Here is a 22,323-nt window from a genome sequence, read left to right as displayed (position 1 = left end):
ATTATAAACAGAAGCAGCAACAACGTTAGTTTAACCACAGGGAAAATCAGCTCCCAAAAAACTGAAGACCTTCAACAAACTAAGACCTTGAGGGCAGCTACGACGCGCATAAGCTGGCTTTTTGGATAGGCAAGGTGTTCTCCAAGGAACATGGTCTCCCTCTGGATCACTGACATATTTGGGAACACTGGCTAAGCAATTCAAATAATCTGTATTGACACAGAAAGAAAGACTAACTCTCTAAAGTAGCCAAGGCCCAAACCACATAGAATTTATCTCAGATAAACAAAAATGTTTGAATAATTCATTTTTTGTTATATCTACTGCTCCTCAGAAATTCTAAATTGGGAATAACAAGTCTGGCAAACTGAAATGCCATGTCAGGCTTTAGGATGACTAATGAAGAACTGGACAGCCCACACAGATTAAGGATTGAAGCAAGAGATGTTAGATGAAGGCCTGATATATGTCTATGTTTATGCCTCGTGTTTGACATACGGACCAAGACTTTTATAATATATATGTAGGTGTATACATGGGTGTGTGTGTGTGTGTGTGTGTGTAGATATATATACACAGAGAGAGGAGAGAATTGGTAAAAAGATATAAAATAACTCCTAAAATTGTAACAGCAAAAATAAATCCACAGAAACCAATTTAATCAAAATCCCAGAAGCAGAAAGAAAAAAAAAAAACCCAAACAGTAAATCACCTGAATACTATTATTGTTATGATTCTAAAACCTTATATAACCAGAAATATCACGAGAAGATTTTAGTTAACACATTCAACAAGTATTTATTTATTGATCTCCCCTAACTGTGTCACAAAGCTGACATTAAAGATCAAGCAACTGACAACGAGAGCCTGCAAAGGATTTTCTCAGTTATACTATTTGTCACTGTTCAAAGCCAGGACTCATATTCAAGATTTCCATCTTCTCGAAGGACTACAGCTTTGTTTACATAAGGCTTTTGAGAGAAAAGAACAACAACAACAACAACAATCTGCCCGACTCCTGAAGACAGATTCACAGCAATTTCATTTCGATGTTGCTTCCCCAGCTGCTTTATCCATACTGCCTTCCACTTTAGGCATTTCCCAAAGGATGCCGCTATTACTTAGCTATTCTAGCTACTTTTATTATCAGAATAAAGAAGCCGCGGCTACCAGTTCAGTTTTCACAAGGGACATGCTGTTTGTGATCATGCATTTTTAAAGCAAACAAATGATCAATGCAAACCTGTCTTCACTAGACAATCTTACAACATAGAGGCATAAAGACAGTTTGGGTCAGGCATTCAATCTTCAAAACTGACAAAAGGACATCAATATTCATCTCTCCACCCGACCTGGGCACTTGATATCAGATCACCAGGGTCCCAGAACCCAAAAAAGGAAACTTCCCAGTGAACAGAAAGGTTGAAATTTGATCTAGGTCTTGCGCTTAATGATTTGAGGTTTCAGGCTATCAAAGCTAGAAACAAAACCAAAAAATTCATATCACCCACATGTGAACTGTCCATTCCCAGGCTCAGTCTCCCACAAATGCTACCGCCCCACATTGACAACCTACTGGACTTTGTTTCCACTTTCGGCAAAGAGAGTATGACTCAAACTACTGGTCTGTCCCAGTGGGATAAATCCAATGGGGATTTTACTGAAGGAAGCCTAGGGGAAAAAAAGAAAAGTTTTATGGTTATGGTCAAAAAAAGTCAGGCTGAACAGAGACACAGACGCGTCCACTATGACAAAGTAACTGACCCTAAGTCCACTACCCTGTCTCTCCCTTCCCTATACCAGCAATCGGGTAACATTAAGTGAGCAGTTTCTAGAATGAGAAAGCCCTTAAAAACAGGACTCTGAATCTGGAAGAAATATTTGGGTACTCATTAACGGCAATTGGTTCAAAGAAATTTGGTTACAAAAATGAGGGTCTTAAAGATATTAGATAAATGTGCTATTGTGACAGAAATTGTATTATGTTGTCACAGTATTATTTGAAAAAATTGTGGATAAAATTCAACTAAAAATATCTAACCTTTGTAGAGTAACTAATGACAAGGCTTTATAAACAATCTCCAGTATAAAGAAGGCAAAGAGAATAAGCACATTCAAGGAGAAGTCCTTCATCCGTTTCCCTCTCTCCCTTCTGAGGCAACCATTACCCTGCCGTTGATGGGATTCCTTTCCAGCCACATTGTTATTCCTTTACAACATATTTAGGCATTCATCGATAGTATACAGTATTGTTTTCTGAATTCCAAAACCTAGTAGTAATGCCTAACATACTTTGGCAACCTGCCTTTTTCATTCAATATTTAAAAAATTTTATATGTACACATAAATATATATGTGTATACATATATACATAGAGAGAAAGATCTATAAATACTTATAGATCTAATTCATTCATTTTTACTGCTCCATGGCTTCCAGTATATGGATATACCACCATTCATTTATGAAGGAATTCTGTGAACAAGAGTTTCCATGGGAAAATTTTATATTCCAAACAATAGCTTTTCCAGTAAAAAGCTGTTGGGTACTCTGGAATACTACAGCAGAGAAGTCTGCCACAGATTAATAATAAAAGTGTTCTAGGACACAGGCAGCAGTATTTACTAAAACCCAAGGAAGCACCTTAACATATAAAATGGTAAAAAAAAAAAAAAAAAAAAAAAGGTAAAAGAAGAGAAAAAGAACAGAAATGCAGAAGTTAAAATGCAATTGCTCTTTCTTTAAAGCTCACCTCATCTGCTCTTTGAAGAACTCCAGTAATAACCTACAAATGTTAAAAAAAAATTATAAACAACGTGTATTCCCCTTATCATACAAGAATTAGACTCAATTTTCATGGATCACAAACTTGTTCCTATTTTCTTCCTAGAAACTATGTGAAAAGATGTACTAGCTCTTCAACCACAGTATTCTGCAAAGGGATCAGAGCTAAATTAGATTTTATTCTTGACCTAAAATCAATAGTCCAATAGAGGCTAAGACAAAATAATTATAAAACCTCCACATCATATTAGCAAAATTGTTTTAAGTTCTATAAAATGGATACAAGTGTGAGGCACCCATCAATCATACGGAAGAGCTGAGGTTGTACTATAAGTGCACATACAGGAAAAAACTAACTCTGCTACACGCGGGAAAGTCTCTGCTCAATAAATGTTTCTTATTGATGAAAATGAAGACAAGGGGAAGAGCGGCCCCGCTTTTAAAAGGTATTTTTAATTTGAATTTGTACATGTTTTATTTTTAAAATATAATGCACAGGTCTTGTAAAAGTGGTGAAAAATACCCGAAGAAGAAAATTCTTTCTCAAAGTCCCACCATGCAGAACAACCATCATTAATCAGTTTTTTACGTTTTGGCATATTCAGTGCCTATTTTTATATGACTGTGATGATCCCAGATACGTGATTTGGTATATTTCTTAAAAACGTTTTGTGAAGTAAAGGCTGATGCCAATCTTCCCCCTTCACCTCCTGCCTCGCTGAATTTCAGGATTAAAGGGGGCTGTCGTGAGGTCTACTTCATTCTTTGTTGGCATGCTACCAGTATTCTTCACACTTCATTAAAAAGCCATAAAAACAATTAGCACAGCCTTTCTAAAAGAAGCTTACTAAGGCTCACATAATTGCTAAGTCAAACATAGGACATTGCTCTGTCTGCTATTAGCTCCGGATCCCTCAACACTGAGGAAACCACCAAATGGAGGCAAAAGGCAATCAGAAATGAGGCACAAATGTGAATTATGGCCCATGGGATGGAAACACTGAGCCGGAGGAGGGGCACCTGACCTGGCTCTTCAGGGGTTTCCAATACATAATGAAGGTTTCAGTCTGCTGCCCTCCAAAAGAAGAGCACTTCTAGGGCAACATACTTCCTGTCCTCATTGGACCAAAGTAAGCATTAAGGACATGAAGTTTTAAAAGAGAGGCAGATACATACACCTAAATATATAGACGCCGGCCTCTAACTGTACTATTAGGAGATAACATTCCATGTGATGGAAATGATGTGAGGACAGGTAAATGCATTTTGTTCAAAAGGGGATCTTTAAGTTTATTTCGGAAGAATAAAATTCTTCATAATTAAGACTGATTCCCTAACTCCCTAACCAACAGGGCTTCTCCATCAGAGTCTCTAATGTATAAAAATCTTATTGTACTCAACACCATTTCTTCTCTGTATTCATTTTTATCCAACTTCAATTTGATAAAACAAAAATCCTTCTATATGCTGGGTATAAAGTTTATACAAAGCGATGAAATAAAAGCACATGAGGAAAACATAATGCTATGCCTGTTTCAGAGAGTAACAATCCTAAAAAAATAAACTAAAAATAAATCATTTCCTTAAGTTGTAACCACTTTATGTCATTGCTCAACCATCTAGTTTCCATTTTTCTCACCTTCAAAATGGTTTCAAACAGAACAACAGCCATACCTCCTGCAGCGTCCCATCTCCCCCTGCAACAATGATCACATCTGTGTTTTCCAACAGTTCCAGGAGTTTCTTGGCTTGGCCCTCATAATCAGTCTGAAATACAAAAGAAGACTTTGGTAAATTTATCATCCTAGGGCCATAAGATCAAAGATGTAAACATCTGGGATATTTTCTTTAAAGTTTTACACAAGTCTTTCCTCAAAGTCTGCATAATTGATAGGCATGAAAAACTAAGCAGCTATCAGAGCAATTATATATATACTTTTGTACTGTTTAGAGCTGGAAGGGACCTCAGAAACCATCTTTAAGCTTCTTTAAAATATAAAACTCAGGGCGCCTGGGTGGCTCAGTCGGTTCAGCATCAAACTTCGGCTCAGGTCATGATCTCGCGGTTCGTGAGTTCGAGCCCTGCTGTCAGATGTCAGCACAGAGCCTGGAGCCTGTTTCAGATTCTGTGTCTCCCCCTCTCTCTGCCCCTCCCCCAGTTGTACTCTGTCTCTCTCAGAAATAAACACTTAAAAACATGTTAAAATATATATTTATATATATATTTATATATATATATATATATTTATATTATATAAATTTATATGTGTGTGTGTGTATATATATATATAAAAAACTCAAACCCAGTGATCTGTCTCCAGTTATACAGTTAGCTAGTCAAAGGACTCATTTCCAGTCCAGTGCAGATTCAATTACACTATTTACCGGGTGCCTTTCATCTGAAAGCAGGAAGTCATGTGTATATGCAAATACAGAGTAACAGATGTAATGAAAAGAGCACAGATTTGGGAGCCCAAGAAACCCAGATTAAAGACCAACCCTGCTACTTTTTAGCTGAGAGGCCTTAAACTCTCAGGAGCTTAATTTCCTTATCAGTGAGATTATGTGTGTTGGGGGATGGGGTAATAATAACTTCCCCTTAGTACTGTTGTAAAGCAGTGTATAAAACTACTAAACTAGCAAGGTAACTGTTCATAACTTGTACTGTACTTAAATGAAAGGTTAGGTTTTGCTATGACTACACGTTAAAGATGTACAGGTATGATTCAGAGTAGTTACAACACAGTACCTAAACCTCACCATTTTTACTGAAAGTATTTCCTCAGATACGTATGCAGACTTCAATGAATCATCTAAGCCACTACCTCTAAAACCAAACATTAAATTTTAAAACACATAATGCAACCAATACTAAAATAGGAAACAGCCCTTCCTATTGACACTGTACAAGACACACTAATAGGCAAAGTACCTGAGCACAGTTAACACAGAAGAAAAAAGAAGCCCCTGAACTAACACCATTAATCTTATGATGAATTATCCCACTTTTATTCTAAAAATGAAATGGCTGGCTTTATAGTTAAACACACGTTTGCAAATAGTTAATTTTGTTTAAAAAGAATATATGTCAATCCTGATTAAGAGGATGGGTTGTGAGTATCCCAAAATAGGGGATCGTCAGGAATCAGTATGGATTTGCTAAGAACGAGGCATTTTGGACTATCCTCATCTTCCTTGACATTACTAGATCAGTAGATATGGGAAACTAGACAGACATTGTATCTGCTCTTTAGCAAGGCACCTGGCAAGCTATGTGATGAGGTCCTCGGGGACAAAATAGAGAAATGTGGGAACCATACACTAGAATTTAAGTAGGTTAGTTAGCTACCAACTGAAGGTCTGTGCTCCAAGGGAGCAGCTCAGTGAAGTGACATCAAATTGTAGGTAGATTCCCAGTGATATTTCTTTAGGACTCTCCCTTGAGCCTTTCTCTATACAACACTATCAACAATAGAGGCAAAAGGTAATTTACTGAATATGTAAATGACACCCCTATTCCTCCTGGTCCTCTTACTCTACTTGATATTTCTTCTTGGCACTCATCACCATCCGACAAACCGTATGTTTGTGTATCTGTTTCCTATCTGATCCTTCCCTTTCCCACTTTGAAGCTCTTTGGGGACAGACATGGAAAGTTTATTTTGTTCAGCCTGTATCCCCAATACCTAGAACAGGACTTAGCTCACAGTAGACAGTCAATAAATACTTGCAAAAAAATTAATAAATATGAATATGTACATGAATGCACCAAAATTCTAAAAATTTTTGACAGATTTAATAGACAGTTATTTAAAAGATTACATTTATAAGGATAACATACTTGAAGATGAAAATTCCAAATGCACCAACAAAGGAAGGATTAAAAAAAAAAAGTGGCCTAATGATATTAAATAAAGAAAAGTGAATCAAGACACTAGCTAGCCTGACATGATATTAGAGAACTGTTACTTGTGCTGGGTATAATAAGGACACCGCAGTTACAAAGAAAGGTAGTCTGATTTTTTTTTTAAGTGCATACTGAAGAATCTAGGGATTAAAATGACATGTCTGTAATTTACTTCAGAGAACCCAGCTGCCAGGTGAAGATGTGTGCTGGGGACCACATGAGCCAGACAGCAGCAGAACTGACCCACAGATACATGAGTCAGGCTATCTTAGGCCATCCCTCCTCAGCCAGGCCATGGGTGAGCCCAGTGAGACCAGCACAAGGGCAGCTCTGAACAGACCACTGACCAACAGAATCAGAAGCAGAGAAGCAGTTGTCAAGGTGTTTGTTATGTAGCAGTAGATATCTAGTGTAGAAAGAAATACGGCAGTAATTATAATAAATGTTAATGGATTCAATGGTCCAGTAAAAAGACCAAAAAAAAAAAAAAAAAAAAAAAGTTGGATCCTTAAAATACCCTGTTTTCAAGCCTTTACCAGCAGTACATCTAAAATATAAAGATACAAAAAGGCTGAAAGTAAAGGGATAAAAAAATATTACACCAAGCAAAAACCAACCAAAGCAAGCTAGAGTCACTAATAATACTAGAGAAGACAGACTGTGGCAGAGGTAGTACTGGGGCTAAAGAGAATTGCTCTCGACAGGGTCAAAGTGCAAGACAAATGAGGTGACTTGAAACGGGAGAGCAATCTATCGACACCATCTCAAAATATAAAAACCAAAAATGAGCAAAACTACATAGAGAAATAGAAAAATCTGCACTAACGGTGGGAGCGTTCTAATACCCCTCTCTCTATAGTTAAAGCAGAAGGAAAAAACTCAGTAAGGACACAGAAGACTAGAACCACACAACGAACAGACTTAACTCATTGGGCACAAGCAGAACGTGGTACCCGATGACTGATACTCTTTTATGCATACGGGGAACATTTATGAAAACAAAACACACACTAGGCCACAAAACAAGACTTAATAAACTTCCAAGTGCTGGAATTGTATAGACTACATTCACTGACCCATAATGCAATCAAATAAGAAATCATTAACAAAATGCTAACTAGAAAAAAAGATAACTAGAAAAACTTTATATTTGGAAATTTAAAAACGGGTCTAAAGAACTCACTGGCCAAGCAAAAATGATGATCGAAGTTAGAAAATATTTTTTAATGAATGTTAATGAAAATATCATATATCATAACTTAGAAGATGCAGTTGAAGAAGTAAAGCAAAACTTATAGCTTGAAATAAATACAATGAAAAACGGTAAAACATAAATAAACATCCAAGTTAAAATGTCAGAACAGCGGGAAAAACCCTAAGTAAGTAGAATAAAGGAAACAATAAACACAGACTAGAAATTAATGAAACAAACATAAACGAGAGGATCAACATGCCAAAAACTGATTCTGGGCAAGGATTAAATTGACATATCTCTCACAAGACTAATGAGAGAAAAAATGGGGGCACATACAAACAATATGAAGAATTAAAATGAGATACTACAAGTATTACAGAAACTTAAAGTCAAAAGGAGGAAATTATAAACAACTTGGTATCAATTAATTTGAAAACTTCAATGCAATGAACAAATTGCTTGAAAATCGTGCCTTACCAAAATTAAGTCAAGAATAGAACCTGACTACTTCTAGAACCATACAAAACAATCTCCCTTCAGAGAAAGCTCCAGGTCCAGATGGTTTTGAGTTCAATCAAACATTCAAGGAAGAAATGTCAGTCCTACATAACAATTCTAGGATCTCTCATACGTGGAGCCTGAAACGTGCATTATAAGCACTCAGATGAACGTTAGCTCTCTTCCCCCTTCTCCCGTCCCTGGAGGTGGACAACTGAAGACCACATCTCCGACCAGCTGGACATGATAGGTCAACACGTCATGGTAAATTGGACTCGATTACCTTTTAATCTCTGATTTCATGAAAGTGTGTAATATTAAAAATAAACTACAGGGGCGCCTGGGTGGCGCAGTCGGTTAAGCGTCCGACTTCAGCCAGGTCACGATCTCATGGTCCATGAGTTCGAGCCCCGCGTCGGGCTCTGGGCTGATGGTTCAGAGCCTGGAGCCTGTTTCCGATTCTGTGTCTCCCTCTCTCTCTGCCCCTCCCCCGTTCATGCTTTCTCTCTATCCCAAAAATAAATAAACGTTGAAAAAAAAAAATTTTTTTTTTTAATAAAAATAAAAATAAACTACAGACTTACAAACATGAGAAGAGTGATTTTCACCAAATGCATACGCCTCAGTACACACCATATACATATCGCTTCAAAGTTTTGGGGCTTTGAGTGGAGTCTTGGAGCATCTTCTCTATAGCACAATCCTTCTAACTTACTTTCGTCCCCTTGTCTTAGCCAAATGTCACAAATTCTACAGCTTTACCACTTAAAATTCCTCACCAGAGAGAAAATGTTTACCTGTCTGTGACACTACCAAGTAATTAATTACTCAAAGTGGAAATTTTTTTATTTTCAGGAAAAGAATTCTTACAGCTATTCCTACTTTCATCTTCTAAGAGACAGTAATTCCATGTCCCATCTTGCAGATGAAAGGAATCAAGTTCATGCTTCCATCTAATCTTACTCTGAAAATGAAAAGCTGGCAATGCTTTGAAAAAAATAAAAATAAAACCACTTTTATTAATGATCAGAACAAAGACACAACATTGATTCCTCTGTTCCCAGCTTCTTGTGTGTTAAGTGATTTCTGCTATGGAGTCAAGAGAAGAAGGTAAGTTATAAGAAGCCGTAGCTCGGAAAAAATCAACACTCTGGAGCGTTCTTACCTTAACGACAGTCACATCCATGCCAGATAAGTGTAAAATTGGGGCAGCATTTTTTTCAAATAGAGTCCTGGCTTTGCTGTAGACAAAGGAAAAATACAAAAATTTTAACACAAGTTCTCAAGAGGGAAAATAAAAAGCCCAGCCATCCTCGCTGGAGTAGAACAAGAAGCAGATTTCCTCTATTTGTGCAAGCACAGGAAGTCGAACAATGAGTGATGAGCTTCTATGGATAGAAACGTAGATGCTACCACTCTGGGGCCTCCAGGAGTTTACCTTCTAACGCAATCAGCTCTTACCCATCTGGGATGCTTACAGTTTGGAGTCTAGTTCCTCTAGAGGAAGAATGTTCACTGCGTATGGCTCCCCTCAGGAAACAACATTTGATTCATTCAGCAAGTATTTACTGAGGACCTACTATGTGCTAGACACAGGTATAGGGGCTAGGGACACAGCACAACAAAGCAGACAAAAACAACTAGAACTTAAGTATGATGTAGTAAGTCCTCATGGAACTGATTTATATTCCAGGGGTAGAAGGAGAGTGTATTTAACATTTTTCATACGGCCCGAGGGAATAAACTGAACCCCACAGAATACTGATTAATTCTAACTCAGTGGACACAATTTTTGATGAAGAAATACACCATTTTTAACAGTTTCAAATACTAGAGATATCTCCATTTCTTGAGTTTCAAACCTGTAGTGAAATCCCAGGAGAAGGAGCAAAATTCTTTTCGATGAAGGCAGAATTTCTGCTAAGAAAGGGTAAGTTTGAAATTAATGTAACTTTAGGATAACCAACAGCTTGTCTGAAGCTCCCAGGCATAGTCACATCCTTCTCTTTATTGCCCTATCACTTTGTATACGCCTCTCTTAGGAATTTTCCTATTGCATGACGATCAGTGATCTGGCAAGACAGTCTGTGGGACAAGACTGAAAACCTTCCAAAAACAGACACCAAATCTTATAATCCTTGCATCCCCCGGCCTCTAGGATTACGTCTGGCACACTCAGAAGGTATTTAATAAGTATCTGATGAATGAATGCACTAATGCATGAATGAATAAACCTGCCCCAAATGTAGACATGTAAATTCTGCGGAAAAGGAAACGACACAATTGTGAGGTGATCTAAGAACAGAAACAGAGTCCTTTGAAGAATGTCTGTGTTTTAAAAGCATCAAATACATCATTCTGACAGTGACTCTTGTCCAGTGCAGGTGAGGAGTCAGAAACACAGCCCAAGAATCAAGGGTTGCACAACTTGCAAAGAGTCCCCAATGGCATAGTCTCAGAGTTGAATAAATGTTAAGCATACCAATCAGTTGACCTGTTTTCTGCCCAAACATTTTCAACTATCACATCGAAGAAGAACAAAAGCTAGAACTTTCAAAACGCCGAACCTCTAACTTTCACATCCACATTTACTCAGTCCTCTTTCAAAGACTTTTTTTTGTGGGGGGTGCTTGGGTGGCTCAGTCGGTTAAGTGTCCGACTTCGGCTCAGGTCATGATCTCACGGTTTGTGAGTTCAAGCACCGCGTCGGGCTCTGTGCTGACAGCTTGGAGCCTGGAGCCTGCTTTGGGTTCTGTGTCTCCTTCTCTCTCTGCCCCTCCCCCACTTGTGCTCTGTCTCTGTCTCCCAAAAATAAATAAATGTTAAAAAAAAAAAAAAGATTTTTTTTTAAAGCAGTTATGCATGCTTTGACTTTCTCACAGGCATTTTATACTAGGAAGAGACGCACAGGTAGCTCATGGGCCACATGTGCAGTGAGGCACAGACCAAATTCAACATTCTTTAAAAAGAAATAAGCACCAAAGGGCAGAGAGAAACACGTAACATTTCTGATTCTGAATTAAAATAGAAACGGAGAAGGTTGGACAAATTTTCACGAGAACCTCAAAGAGTGTGTCTCCAACTCGTGATTTACACGAGCGCGTCAGAAGCAAAGGGCACAAATATCCCCTGCCCCGTCTAGTGCCCTGAATGCTTCTTAGAACAAGCAGGGAAGGCTACATGAAGACCTCCCTTTTCCAGCTCACCATTTCTGGGGCTTCACCCAACAGCAAAGGGCTGAGCTAGTAATACTACAAATGCTTCTCCTTCCAGGGTTGTTTTCATTACTAGATTGATAAGAAAAGATCAGCTAGAAGTTGATCAGCTCTCACTGAGAAGCACAACTATGGACCAATCTCAATCTGCTATATTAATCATTTACAACAAATCGGTAAACTCCTCCAAGTTGAAGAAACAGGATTTGAACATGTGGGCTTTTATTCACGTCTTTACGTGATACGATGGCTACAGACGATCTCTAAAATGAAAGTGATTTTTTTCCCTTCTCATGTTCGATATAAAAAATTGCAAGTGTTACCAGGGAGAAATGCATTATTTATTACATAATTAAAGGTGAGATAGCACCAGAGCTAAAGGAAAACTTTATGTACCTACAGCAATTTCCAGGTTCACATACACACCAAAAAAACAATTACTTCTTAATGTATTATTTATTAATGCTAAACACACAGTTATCTTATTTCTTAAAGCGCCCATGTAGTTTTAAACCAGCACTACATAATGAAATAGCTACACGATGAATTATGAATTATGCGTCAGAGCAGAGCCAAGATGACAAAAATAGTGCAATTAAATAGTGAAAGCTTGGGGGAAAAAAAGATGCTGGAGAGCTGCAGAGTGGCGGCTGGCCAGAAGCATACAAGGGTTCACCTTGCTAAAAGGGACACTAACTTTAGAAGACTTTCCCTTGCCTCACCTTTTAAGATAAAGATTTTATACTCTTAGACAATAACCCACCTTTAGAGATGCCAATACCTTCACATGTAAAAATGTACACAGAACCTAAACTGCTCTAAAAAAGTTTAATTTTTTAATGTAAATATCTAAGTAGGAACTTAATGTGTCATATTTTTCTTCATCAGAATTAGCAAGTTGCTAACTTACTAGGTCTCTCAAGGAATAGGACCTACAACAGTTACACTACAGTAGGCAGGGGGAGTTACAAGCACTTTCGAGAGCACGTAGAGAGCGTTTTGAATCTCGCCAACAAGTCAAAAGTAATCACAGTGGCTTATGGTCCCCTTTTATCCAGTGCTTACAGGAAACAAACGCCCAACACATTATAGGCATTATCTCATCTAATCCTAAAGCGTCTACTCTATATGGCAATTGTATAAGGTAGGAGCTATTACTTTCCCATTTCACACATGAGTACACTGAGGATTTAAGTTATGTAACTCCCATAGTACACAGAACCGACGAGTATACAAGTCTGGTCCTTCCAACTCTGAAGCCCACAGAGTTCTCTGCCAGCTTCTGCCACAGGCCGCCACTGTTTAGTTATCTTGGGTATTTTGATTGTGTGGTGTGAGGATGAATGATCAACAGGCATTAAGATTGGTATGTTCATGGGGGAGGGAGGTGGCTCTGACCAAGCCAATCTGACAGGATTCAAGTAGGCAGAGTCAGTTCAGACAATCTGTAGTTAAGTGTCAGAAACTGCAGAACTAAAAATAAGGCCTGACTCCTCCTTCTATCTATAAAGCCACACTCACTATTCGCAAGAAATTACTTCTTTCTTACTCAAGAAACTTATTTCAGAGACCCTGCGTTTTACACAAGACTACTTAGAAGCTGGTCCCAACTACTCTTTTTGTTGTTGTTGTTCTTAATATCATTTCACTTAGATCTTATACGATCCAACCTAATACGCATTTATTAATTTTCTGATCCTCAGAAAAGACAAAAAGAATTGTTCTGGTCGTTAGGGAGAATAAAAAATATTATTCCGCCCAACATACACACACACAACCTTTTAATCCTTACTATATTTTAAGAATAATTTTGCATCTTAGGGGCGCCCAGTCGGTTAAGCGCTTGGCTCTTGATTTTGGCTCAGGTCATGAACTCACAGTTTGTGGGTTCAAGCCTTCATCAGGCTCTGTGCTGACAGTGCAGAGCCTGCTTGGGGATTCTCCCTCTCTTCCTCTCTCTCTCTCTCTGAATCTCAGACGCGCTCGCGCACTCTCTCTCTCTCTCTCAAAATAAACTTAAAAAAAAAAGAGTAACTTTAAGTTTTAAATGATTTTTTCTAAAAGACTTCAAAGTCTTTTTAAATTCACCTTTCCAACTAAATGAGAGCAGCACCTAAGAATGAAAAAAAAATTTTTTTTCCCTTATAGTTTTTTAAAATTTATACACATTATTTAGAGCAGTTTTCAAGTCCAGAGTAAAAATGAGCACAAAACACAGAGAATTTCCACGGAAACTTTGCCCTGCTAAATGCACACACAGCCTCCCCCACTCTCAACGTCGTGTACCAGCACAGGACCCTTGTTATGATAAATGAACACAAACATGTGATTATTAACCAAAGTCCCATGGATTCCTCACACCTGAATGCCCACCATGTCTTCACACAACCCTTCCAGGCCAGCCAGACCAGGTCACAGACTGTCATGGGACACAGGAGGGACCTAACTAGTCATTCCTGTCCCTAGCACAACCCCCGCCCCCTGGCCCATCTCCTCCATCAGGAAGACTGAGTGCTCTCACTCTGCCAACCTCCAAAGACCTAGCTCAAGGTTCCCTCCTTCTGGAAAGGTCATTTCTGACTTCACAAGCCCACAGTGCTCTTGGCCATCGTGGAACATCCTGTGACAGAGAAGGCTCGATCATTGCCATCGCAACAGCAGGGGCTGTCCCCACACAGGGAAGACTTACGTGAGAGTGGGAATTCTGGGATTTTTATTAAACTGCAGCTAGACACGTTGGCTAAGCATCAGACAGCTTTACAGTTACAGCTCATTAACTGCTGTTTCTCCATTACAAGTTAATCGTACTGCTAGATGAGTACTGAGCCTTCTTCTTCCAATTCCACACAATCCAACTAGCTGCCTGATAGTCCAGGATTCCCCCCACCCCTTAGGAAAAGGGAGGATGTGACAAATCACAAACTGAGCTACCCTTTGCAAGCTGCGGGATTGAGAAAAACCGTGGCCTTCTTCACTTGCGCATTGGGAGGAATGAGTTGGTTGCCAAACACCTAAAAAGGAAAGAAGAAAAGTTTTAAGCAAATGTCTTTTTATTCAGTTAGTGATGACATATATTCTTTCAGTCCAAAGGCATTTACTTCCAGGAGACACAGTATCTACTCCGGGGGAAAAAATGTTCTTTCAGGATTTCATACTGACAAAAACACTGTGGGCAATAACAAAGTCTACCATTATTTAATGATAATCACCTAAATTCTATAAGAAAAAAAACCCTGCTTCATCTACTAGAGGTAAGTAACTTTTCTGTTCTCCATAGGATACGGCCAGGTTTATTATAAACACATAATCAGCAAGGCCACAGTCGATCAGAAGGGAAGTTTAACCCATTTGTCCACAGTTTTCAGAGTATAATCTTTTTCTCCTTCAATTTATTACTAAAGCGTACTCATAAAGAACCTATGTGTTACCAATTAATCTTCATATTTTCAAAGCGCCTGGGTGGCTGAGTTGGTTAAGCATCTGACTTCAGCTCAGGTCATGACCTCGTGGTTCATGGGTTCGAGCCCCGCATCAGGCACTGTGCTGACCGCTCAGAGCCTGGAGCCTGCTTCAGATTCTGTGTCTTCCTCTCTCTCTGCCCCTCCCCTACTCATTCATGCTCTGTCTCTCTCTCTCTCTCTCTCTCTCTCTCTCTCTCAAAAACAAACATTAACATTTTTCATCTTCAGATTTTCATACATATAGAAAATAAACCTAATAGTCTATTGCCTCTTCCTCTTTGCGACCTTGTATAACTTGATAGCCAAATAGCATTAACTAGCAAGGAAAAGAAAGACGACACTTACTAAGCACCCAGTATTTGCCTCTGTCCTACACATTATTCTTAGTTCTCAGAAACTAAGGAGGTATTAAATGTTCCCATTTTAATAGTTGAGAAAACCACCATTCAGAAAGATTAAGTCATATAGTTAATAAATCACAAGCCTAGAATTTACATGCGACTCCAAAGCCCAAACTTCTTCTGTCAGCTCTGAAAAGCAGATAAAGGAGGTGGCGGCACTCAGAAGCACGCAGAACCAGATGCGCAGAACCAAGCTGGGAACAAAGGTGAGCTGGCGCTCTCCCACCTGGGCTGGAAAAGACCATCACCAGAAGGAGTGAGTAGGAAAGCTCCAGAGCCAAGCTTTCAGGTCTTTGATTGTGGAGAGCAGGTCTGGGCCAAGGAGGCAGACTTCAAGTGTACAAGCACAAAGTCAGGAGAAAAATGAAAGTTACACCAAGAGTTTTATTAAGTGACTCTAAATCCACTGCGTCCCTGACAGTCCTGGGGAGAGCTGTTCTCACCACGCACAGTCTTTTAAAACAAAACAAAGCAAAACAAAACACTTTCTGAATGCTTCTGAAAGACCTACCATGTGTTTGTAAAAAGTTTCTGGTGTGTTCTAATTTCTACGGTTTTCAGTTTTGTTGAATTCAACCTTAAAATTTCACTGCCAAATCTCCAAACATTGTAATGTGTTCTTTCTCTAGCCATATCTTTTCTGGAATGTGGCCAGAAGTCATTTAATTAACTAGTTTCTCTGGCCTACTAGATTCCAGATCTACAGTTCCAGATGATTCTCCCGTGTCCTGGTTTCCTAGTCTCTCCAATTCTTACCTACCTCCAGTCTCAGGTTTACAGTGGGCTAAGGAGCTTATGTGAAGCTACAGTAAGTTGAGTTTACGGGAGATTAAAAAAAAAATTCTTTCAAGAATTTAGACTGTAAAAGGAAGGACATAAACACAAAGAGTAATGAGAGTAGGCTCTAAGGATGAATTCACTTCCGTCTGCCAGATGGAAGGAGGTCCATGGGTGCTGAGAAGTAAAGAATTAGAGCCGTGGGAAGAGGTAAATATGAGGGAGCAAATGGCTAGAGGAACAGTCTCTGAGAAAGGAAGAGACGGCACTCAGAACAGAGGTGGACGCATTTTCCTTAAACAAGAAAGAGAGGACCCTATAACCACTCTTCCTTAGGAAGAAACAAAGAAGAGCGTCCCCTCCCAAGAAGATTTTCCAGTTGCTAATGGAAAATTAGCTTGGGGTGGGAATCACCTCGAATTTAATACTGAAATTTATTTGAAATTTTATATATATATATATATATATATATATATATATATATATTTTTTTTTTTTAAGAGAGAGTGTGTGTGAGTGGGGGAGAGGGGCAGAGGGAGGGGAGGGAGGGAGAAGGGGGAGAGGGAGGGAGGGAGAAGAGAGAGAGGGAGGGAGAGGGAGGGGGAGGGAGGGGGAGGGAGGAGGAGAGAGGGAGAATCTCAAGCAGGGTTCACACTCATCACGGAGCCCAACATGGGGCTTGACCCCACGACCCTGGGATCATGACCCGAGCCAAAATCAAGAGTCAGACGCTCAACTGACTATGCCACCCAGGCGTCCCTTGAATCGATTTTCAAAACAGCAGAGCCATAGGAGATAAAAACAAACAACATAAGTAATCAAATTCTTAACCACAGATTTAGAACAGTTAATCACCAAAGAGAAGAATTTATTAATAGTATCTACTGTCATTGTCATCTATGAAAACATTTCAGTAACAAATATGAGGCTTGCCACCACATCTTCTACTAAATACATCATACCTTTGTCGTTTTTTACTTCATGTTTCCTTTTTGGTATTTCTGATATCATAAGCTTAAATGACATACAACAAAAAGGCAACTCAGGAACTCATGGAATTTCACCTGCAAGGTATAATGTACAAACTTGGAGGGGATGGAAGAACAAAAACATGGTCTTGAACTTGAAAGGATTTTTTTTTAATGTTTTTTATTTTTGAGATAAAGAGAGAGAGACACAGAGTGCGAGTGGGGAGGGTCAGAGAGGGAGAGGGAGACACAGAATCCGAAGCAGGCTCCAGGGTCTGAGCTGGCAGCACAGAGCCTGATGTAGGGCTTGAACTCTCGAACGTTGAGATCAGACCTGAGCCGAAGTCGGATGCTTAACCGACTAAGCCACCCAGGCGCCCCATTCAACTTGAAAGGATTTCTAATTCAACCATAACTAATGCAGCCAGATAGAGGAATATTTAAGTGCAGTATCACAGGCCTGGGAGAACAACACACACATGGTATGAATCAACTGCGCTAAACAGGCTTTAAAAATATGAATCAACAGTTTTAAGAAGATTTGACTTCGAGGGGCAATACCTGCTCTGAACGGACATCCTTGGGGGTTATTTGGAGCAGGGGAGATTCAGGGCTTAGTCTGATCTTCAAGGACAACCACAGACATGAACAAACACCCCGAGCTCCAACCAGCCCACTTAATGCACTCTTAGGTCGAATCCAGAAGTAAGCATGTCTAAAGGGGTGGGCGTTAGAACTGCTCTTCACCAGATGGCTAACTTCCTCCAGCTCTCTTCAGAGCTGGCTCTCAGCCTGACTCATCCGGATAGTAGGAAAATCTCTCCAAAACACACCGAGGCAAGGCACCGCGCAGGTCCCCTGGAAGAGCCGGGGTGTTCTGCGCAGTGGAGATAAAGCGGGTTTTCACTTTAGCACATTAAGTGACATTACCTGAGCTTCTTGGCAGGCGGCTCTCCTTAGCAGGTTATCACTATCAAAGCAAACAAAGAGAATGAACATTAGCTTTAGCAAGCAGGTTAAGATCCAAACAAGTAAAACTGGCTTTTTCAAGTATTTAAAAAAAGAAAGTACAACCCTTCCCTATAAAATACCCAAGTGAAAGTTTCTAAAAGACCTGTAACAAAGCACAGGCACTTGTGAAAAGTACTTTCCCTGAATGAAATCCTGTGTTAAGTATTTACATAATGGTAGACAAAATATCACTCCGTCCAGGATGCCCACATCCTAATCCCCAGAACCTGAAAATATGTCACCTTACTTAGGTGCAAAGGGGCTTTAACAGATTAAGTTTAGGATCTAGAGATGGGAAGATGATCCTGGTTTTATGCAGGGGAGCCTAATCTAATCACAGGGGCCCCTAAAAGTTCTGCCTGTGATCAGCAGCAAAAGGGACTATGGAAAAATTGTCAGAAAGGTGCAAGTTTGCTGGCCCTGAGGATGGGAGGAGGCCGCCAGTCAGCGAATGTAGGTACCTTCTAGAAGCTGGAAAGGCAAGGAAATGGCTTCTCCCCTAGAGCCTCCAGAAGGAGTGCAGTTCTTGTGGACACCTTGATTTTAGCCCAGTGAGACCCGTGTTGGACTTCCAACCCCAAGAACTGGAAGATGATAAATTCTTGCCATGTTAAGTCACTAGGTTTGCAGTGGTTTGTTAGCCCGGCATTAGAAGATTAATGCACCTATCCTGTACTTTTATTATCCAGTGGAAATTACTCAGGTCATTCTCCAGAAATAAATCTGATGTTTAGTTGCTTCTGCTACTGTTTTATCTGAATCTCTTATTTTTTATATCCCTGTCAGACACTCAATTATATCACAAGTGGAAAATTCTGGCATGAGGTGAAATTTTGGCTTGCAAAAATGAAAACATTCTGTCAGAAAAATGTTTGTCTATTTAACATAAAAGGTTCCTAAAATGTGTCTATGCCATTTATACTATAAGAGCATTTTAAATGGCTGATTGCCTACCAGACCCCAGGTCTTCTCCTTGTAAGAGTCTATCCTAATGCATGTTGATGGCGCTAAGATAGTAATTTGAACCTGGTTAACCACAGTTAAAAACACTAATAAACAATTTATAGGAAAGAACTGAAAGGAGAAAAGGGTTCTTTCACTTAAATTATTTCTAAAAAAATTAAAAAAAATACTCTTTTTAGACCATTCTCATAACATTGGAGACTTTGAATTTTACATTTTTAAAAAAAAAATTTTTTTTAATGTTTATTTATTTTTGAGACAGAGAGAGACAGAGCATGAACAGGGGAGGGGCAGAGAGAGAGGGAGACACAGAATCTGAAACGGGCTCCAGGCTCTGAGCTGTCAGCACAGAGCCTGACGCGGGGCTCGAACTCACGGACCGTGAGATCATGACCTGAGCCGAAGTCGGACGCTTAACTGACTGAGCTACCCAGGCACCCCGAATTTTGCATTTTTACAGTCATTCAAAACCTAATTTTGAGTTAAGGTTAAACTAAAAGAAATTAAACAACCTTTCGCTTTTTGCCATAGCCGCAGTCAAAGGCTACTCAATGATTTTTCTTCCACAGCCAGCCTGGAGAACCACCCCAGATTTCACGGAGCGGTCAACTTTCGGAAGAAAGCACTGTGTGAGGGAAGCACCCATGCCGCCCATCTGTGGGTTTTTACCAAAGCACAACAACACTTAATTTGAAGGGATATGTGTCCCCCTGTGTTTACTGCAGCATTATTTACGACAGTCAAGACGGGAAAGCAACCCAGTGTGCATCGACAGATGAATGGATACAGAAGATGTGGTATATAAATACAATGGAATATTATTCAGCCATAAAAAGAATGAAATCCTGCCATTTGCGAGGACATGGATGGAGCTAAAGAGTATAATGCTAAACAAAATAAGCCAGAGAAAGACAAATAACATGATTTCACTCATATGTAGAACTTAAGAAAGAAAGAAACAAAGGGAAAAAAAAAAAAAGAGACACACCAAAAAAGAGACTCTAAAGAGTGGTTAGAGGGGGTTAGAGTGGTGGTTATGAGAGGGGAGGTGGGGGGCAGGTAAAAGAGGCGATGGGGAATAAAGAGTACATTTATCCTGATGAGATCGCTTCTTGGCCTTTTGGCTAAGATCAAGTATATGATGGTGAGCACCGGGTCATGTCTGGACCTGCTGCATCACTGTATTGTGCACCTGAAACTAATATAACACCATATGTTAACAATACTGGAATTTTCATTTAATTTAATTTTAAAAGTGCTCCCCATCTGAAACCTAAGAACAATGTGCTATTAAAATTAAAATGACACTCAAAAGTGCAGGCTGCTCTACAACAAACATTTTAGGGGGGCTAACCCTTTGTGAAATCTAGACCACAGGCACCTTTTACTGCCAGGCTCAGTCCCCACTTGCTTGAGTGACCATTCCCTCCTACCCTGTGGCAAAAGGTCGCTGCATAAGCTTCTCTCCTCTCCCCCACCAGAGATTCATAAATATTCATGTTTTGCTCTTCTACCCAAAAGCTCTCCATCAACTGCTCTCAGTGAATCGTCCTAACAGCAACAATTATATATGTAATTTAAACACACGTGCACGCGATTAGGGAAATTCAAGGCACAAAGTAGTAAAATATTTAAAAGTGATTAACATGACAACACCACTTTACAGTTGACTTGACACCTCACATCCACGACTTATCTACCATGACAAGGTAAAAATACTAAACCCTTGGTAACCAATAGATCACCAAAGAAAACTGGGTTCCTTGCAGTAACCTGAGCATTTGTCACTGGATCCCCTGGACTGGGCTAATCCTCAATCCAGCTTCCACACTGCCCTGGGGGGACCACTACCACCACGCAGAACTATGCTCCTCCAAACACCCACTTTAATGTATTTTTCCTACAGAATTACCTGTGCCTCCAGTCTTTTATACGACAGATACATCCTACGGATTACTCTCTCCGAGGCCTCTGTACTGCTATAAAAGCTGCGTACCTGCCTGTATGTCCCCATCCCTTTCCCCCAGCTGGCTCCCCTCCTAGCAGGGGCAGGCCCTTGAACGTGCCAGGCTCCTCTGGGTCATTACTAGATACCATCTGCCTTACTGTATTTCAGCCACATGGATTCCTGCAGGCCTAGGTAAAAAGAGAATGACCCCAAATACAGACAAGAATATGGGTAGCACCTTGGATCATTTTTTTTCCCAAATTCTTTTTCACTAGAAGTAAAATTTTGAATGTTAACTTGTGATTAAGTATATGATTAAAGACCTCAGTTCTCTTGAGCTTGCTAATACTACTTGATTTATCAGAGCACTATTCAAAATCAAAAGACTTTTTTATAATTAATTCCCTGGATTTTAATGTGCCAGATGGAATATGCTGTCAATGCCACCTGTGAGAAAGCTAGAATATGTACCAATTTAGATGCTACAAAAGAAAATCTCATTATAATCACAATTTTTTTAATATCAAAAATGGTATTAACTATCTTGATCTTGCTCTCTGAACCAAGCTGTTTCTAAAAATCACACATCCTCAAAGAAAAAATGATTTCTCCCATTGATATATTCTGATGATCTATAACCAGCTCTGAAAACTATTTCAAAAAAGAAATTCCAAAAATGTTTCAGGAAAGGCAGCTTTGTTGGAATAAAAGAGAAAATAACTTAAAATTCATAGAGCGACTTCCATGTGTCAGATATTATAGCAGCTGTTCTCACAAACCTTTAATCTTTGTAACAACCTTGCAAGACAGGCATTATATTCTCATTTTATGTATGAAGAAGTTGAGGCTCAGAGCAGGAACTGACTTGCCCGAGACCACCATGTGACTAAATGGTAGAGCTGGCATTCCAACCCATGCCAACTTGACCCTAAAATGCATGCTTTAATGCTTTCTCTTACCCTCAGAGAATCGTGAATGGGCAATACTCATTCATCTATCTACTTTATAGCACATTCATTCAATTAACCACATTACCTCCTAATCTCACTTAACTTTTAAAATTTACATTCATATAATGTTTTTAGTAAGTTCAAGTACAATAAAGTTCCCAAAAGCAGCAGGTGAAATATTCATTGAACACAAAGTGTTTGGTACGGTACAACGAACCAGATTGGGTCCTGACCTGAAATAGCTCT

The 22,323-nt window shown here is 39.5% G+C and overlaps 1 protein-coding gene across 4 annotated transcripts in view; it reads right to left on the bottom strand.

The window, feature by feature from the left end:
* AGK (acylglycerol kinase) overlaps nt 1–22,323 on the bottom strand; it is an 81,417-nt gene that overhangs the window by 35,285 nt on the left and 23,809 nt on the right. For all 4 annotated transcript variants that reach the window (XM_045495907.1, XM_045495910.1, XM_045495909.1 and 1 more), the window contains exons 3-8: nt 18,136–18,175; nt 14,531–14,610; nt 9,550–9,625; nt 4,459–4,551; nt 2,753–2,785; nt 1,577–1,671 (exon numbers count right to left, since the gene is read on the bottom strand). In XM_045495907.1, coding sequence (XP_045351863.1) covers nt 1,577–1,671; nt 2,753–2,785; nt 4,459–4,551; nt 9,550–9,625; nt 14,531–14,610; nt 18,136–18,175 — 417 coding nt within the window. The remainder of the gene's footprint in view (nt 1–1,576; nt 1,672–2,752; nt 2,786–4,458; nt 4,552–9,549; nt 9,626–14,530; nt 14,611–18,135; nt 18,176–22,323) is intronic.

This window comes from Leopardus geoffroyi, chromosome A2 (genome assembly GCF_018350155.1).
Source record: "Leopardus geoffroyi isolate Oge1 chromosome A2, O.geoffroyi_Oge1_pat1.0, whole genome shotgun sequence".
Lineage (NCBI taxonomy): Eukaryota > Metazoa > Chordata > Mammalia > Carnivora > Felidae > Leopardus > Leopardus geoffroyi.
The sequence above is the reverse complement of the archived record's forward strand: the minus strand, read 5'-3'. Positions and strand labels throughout refer to the sequence as shown.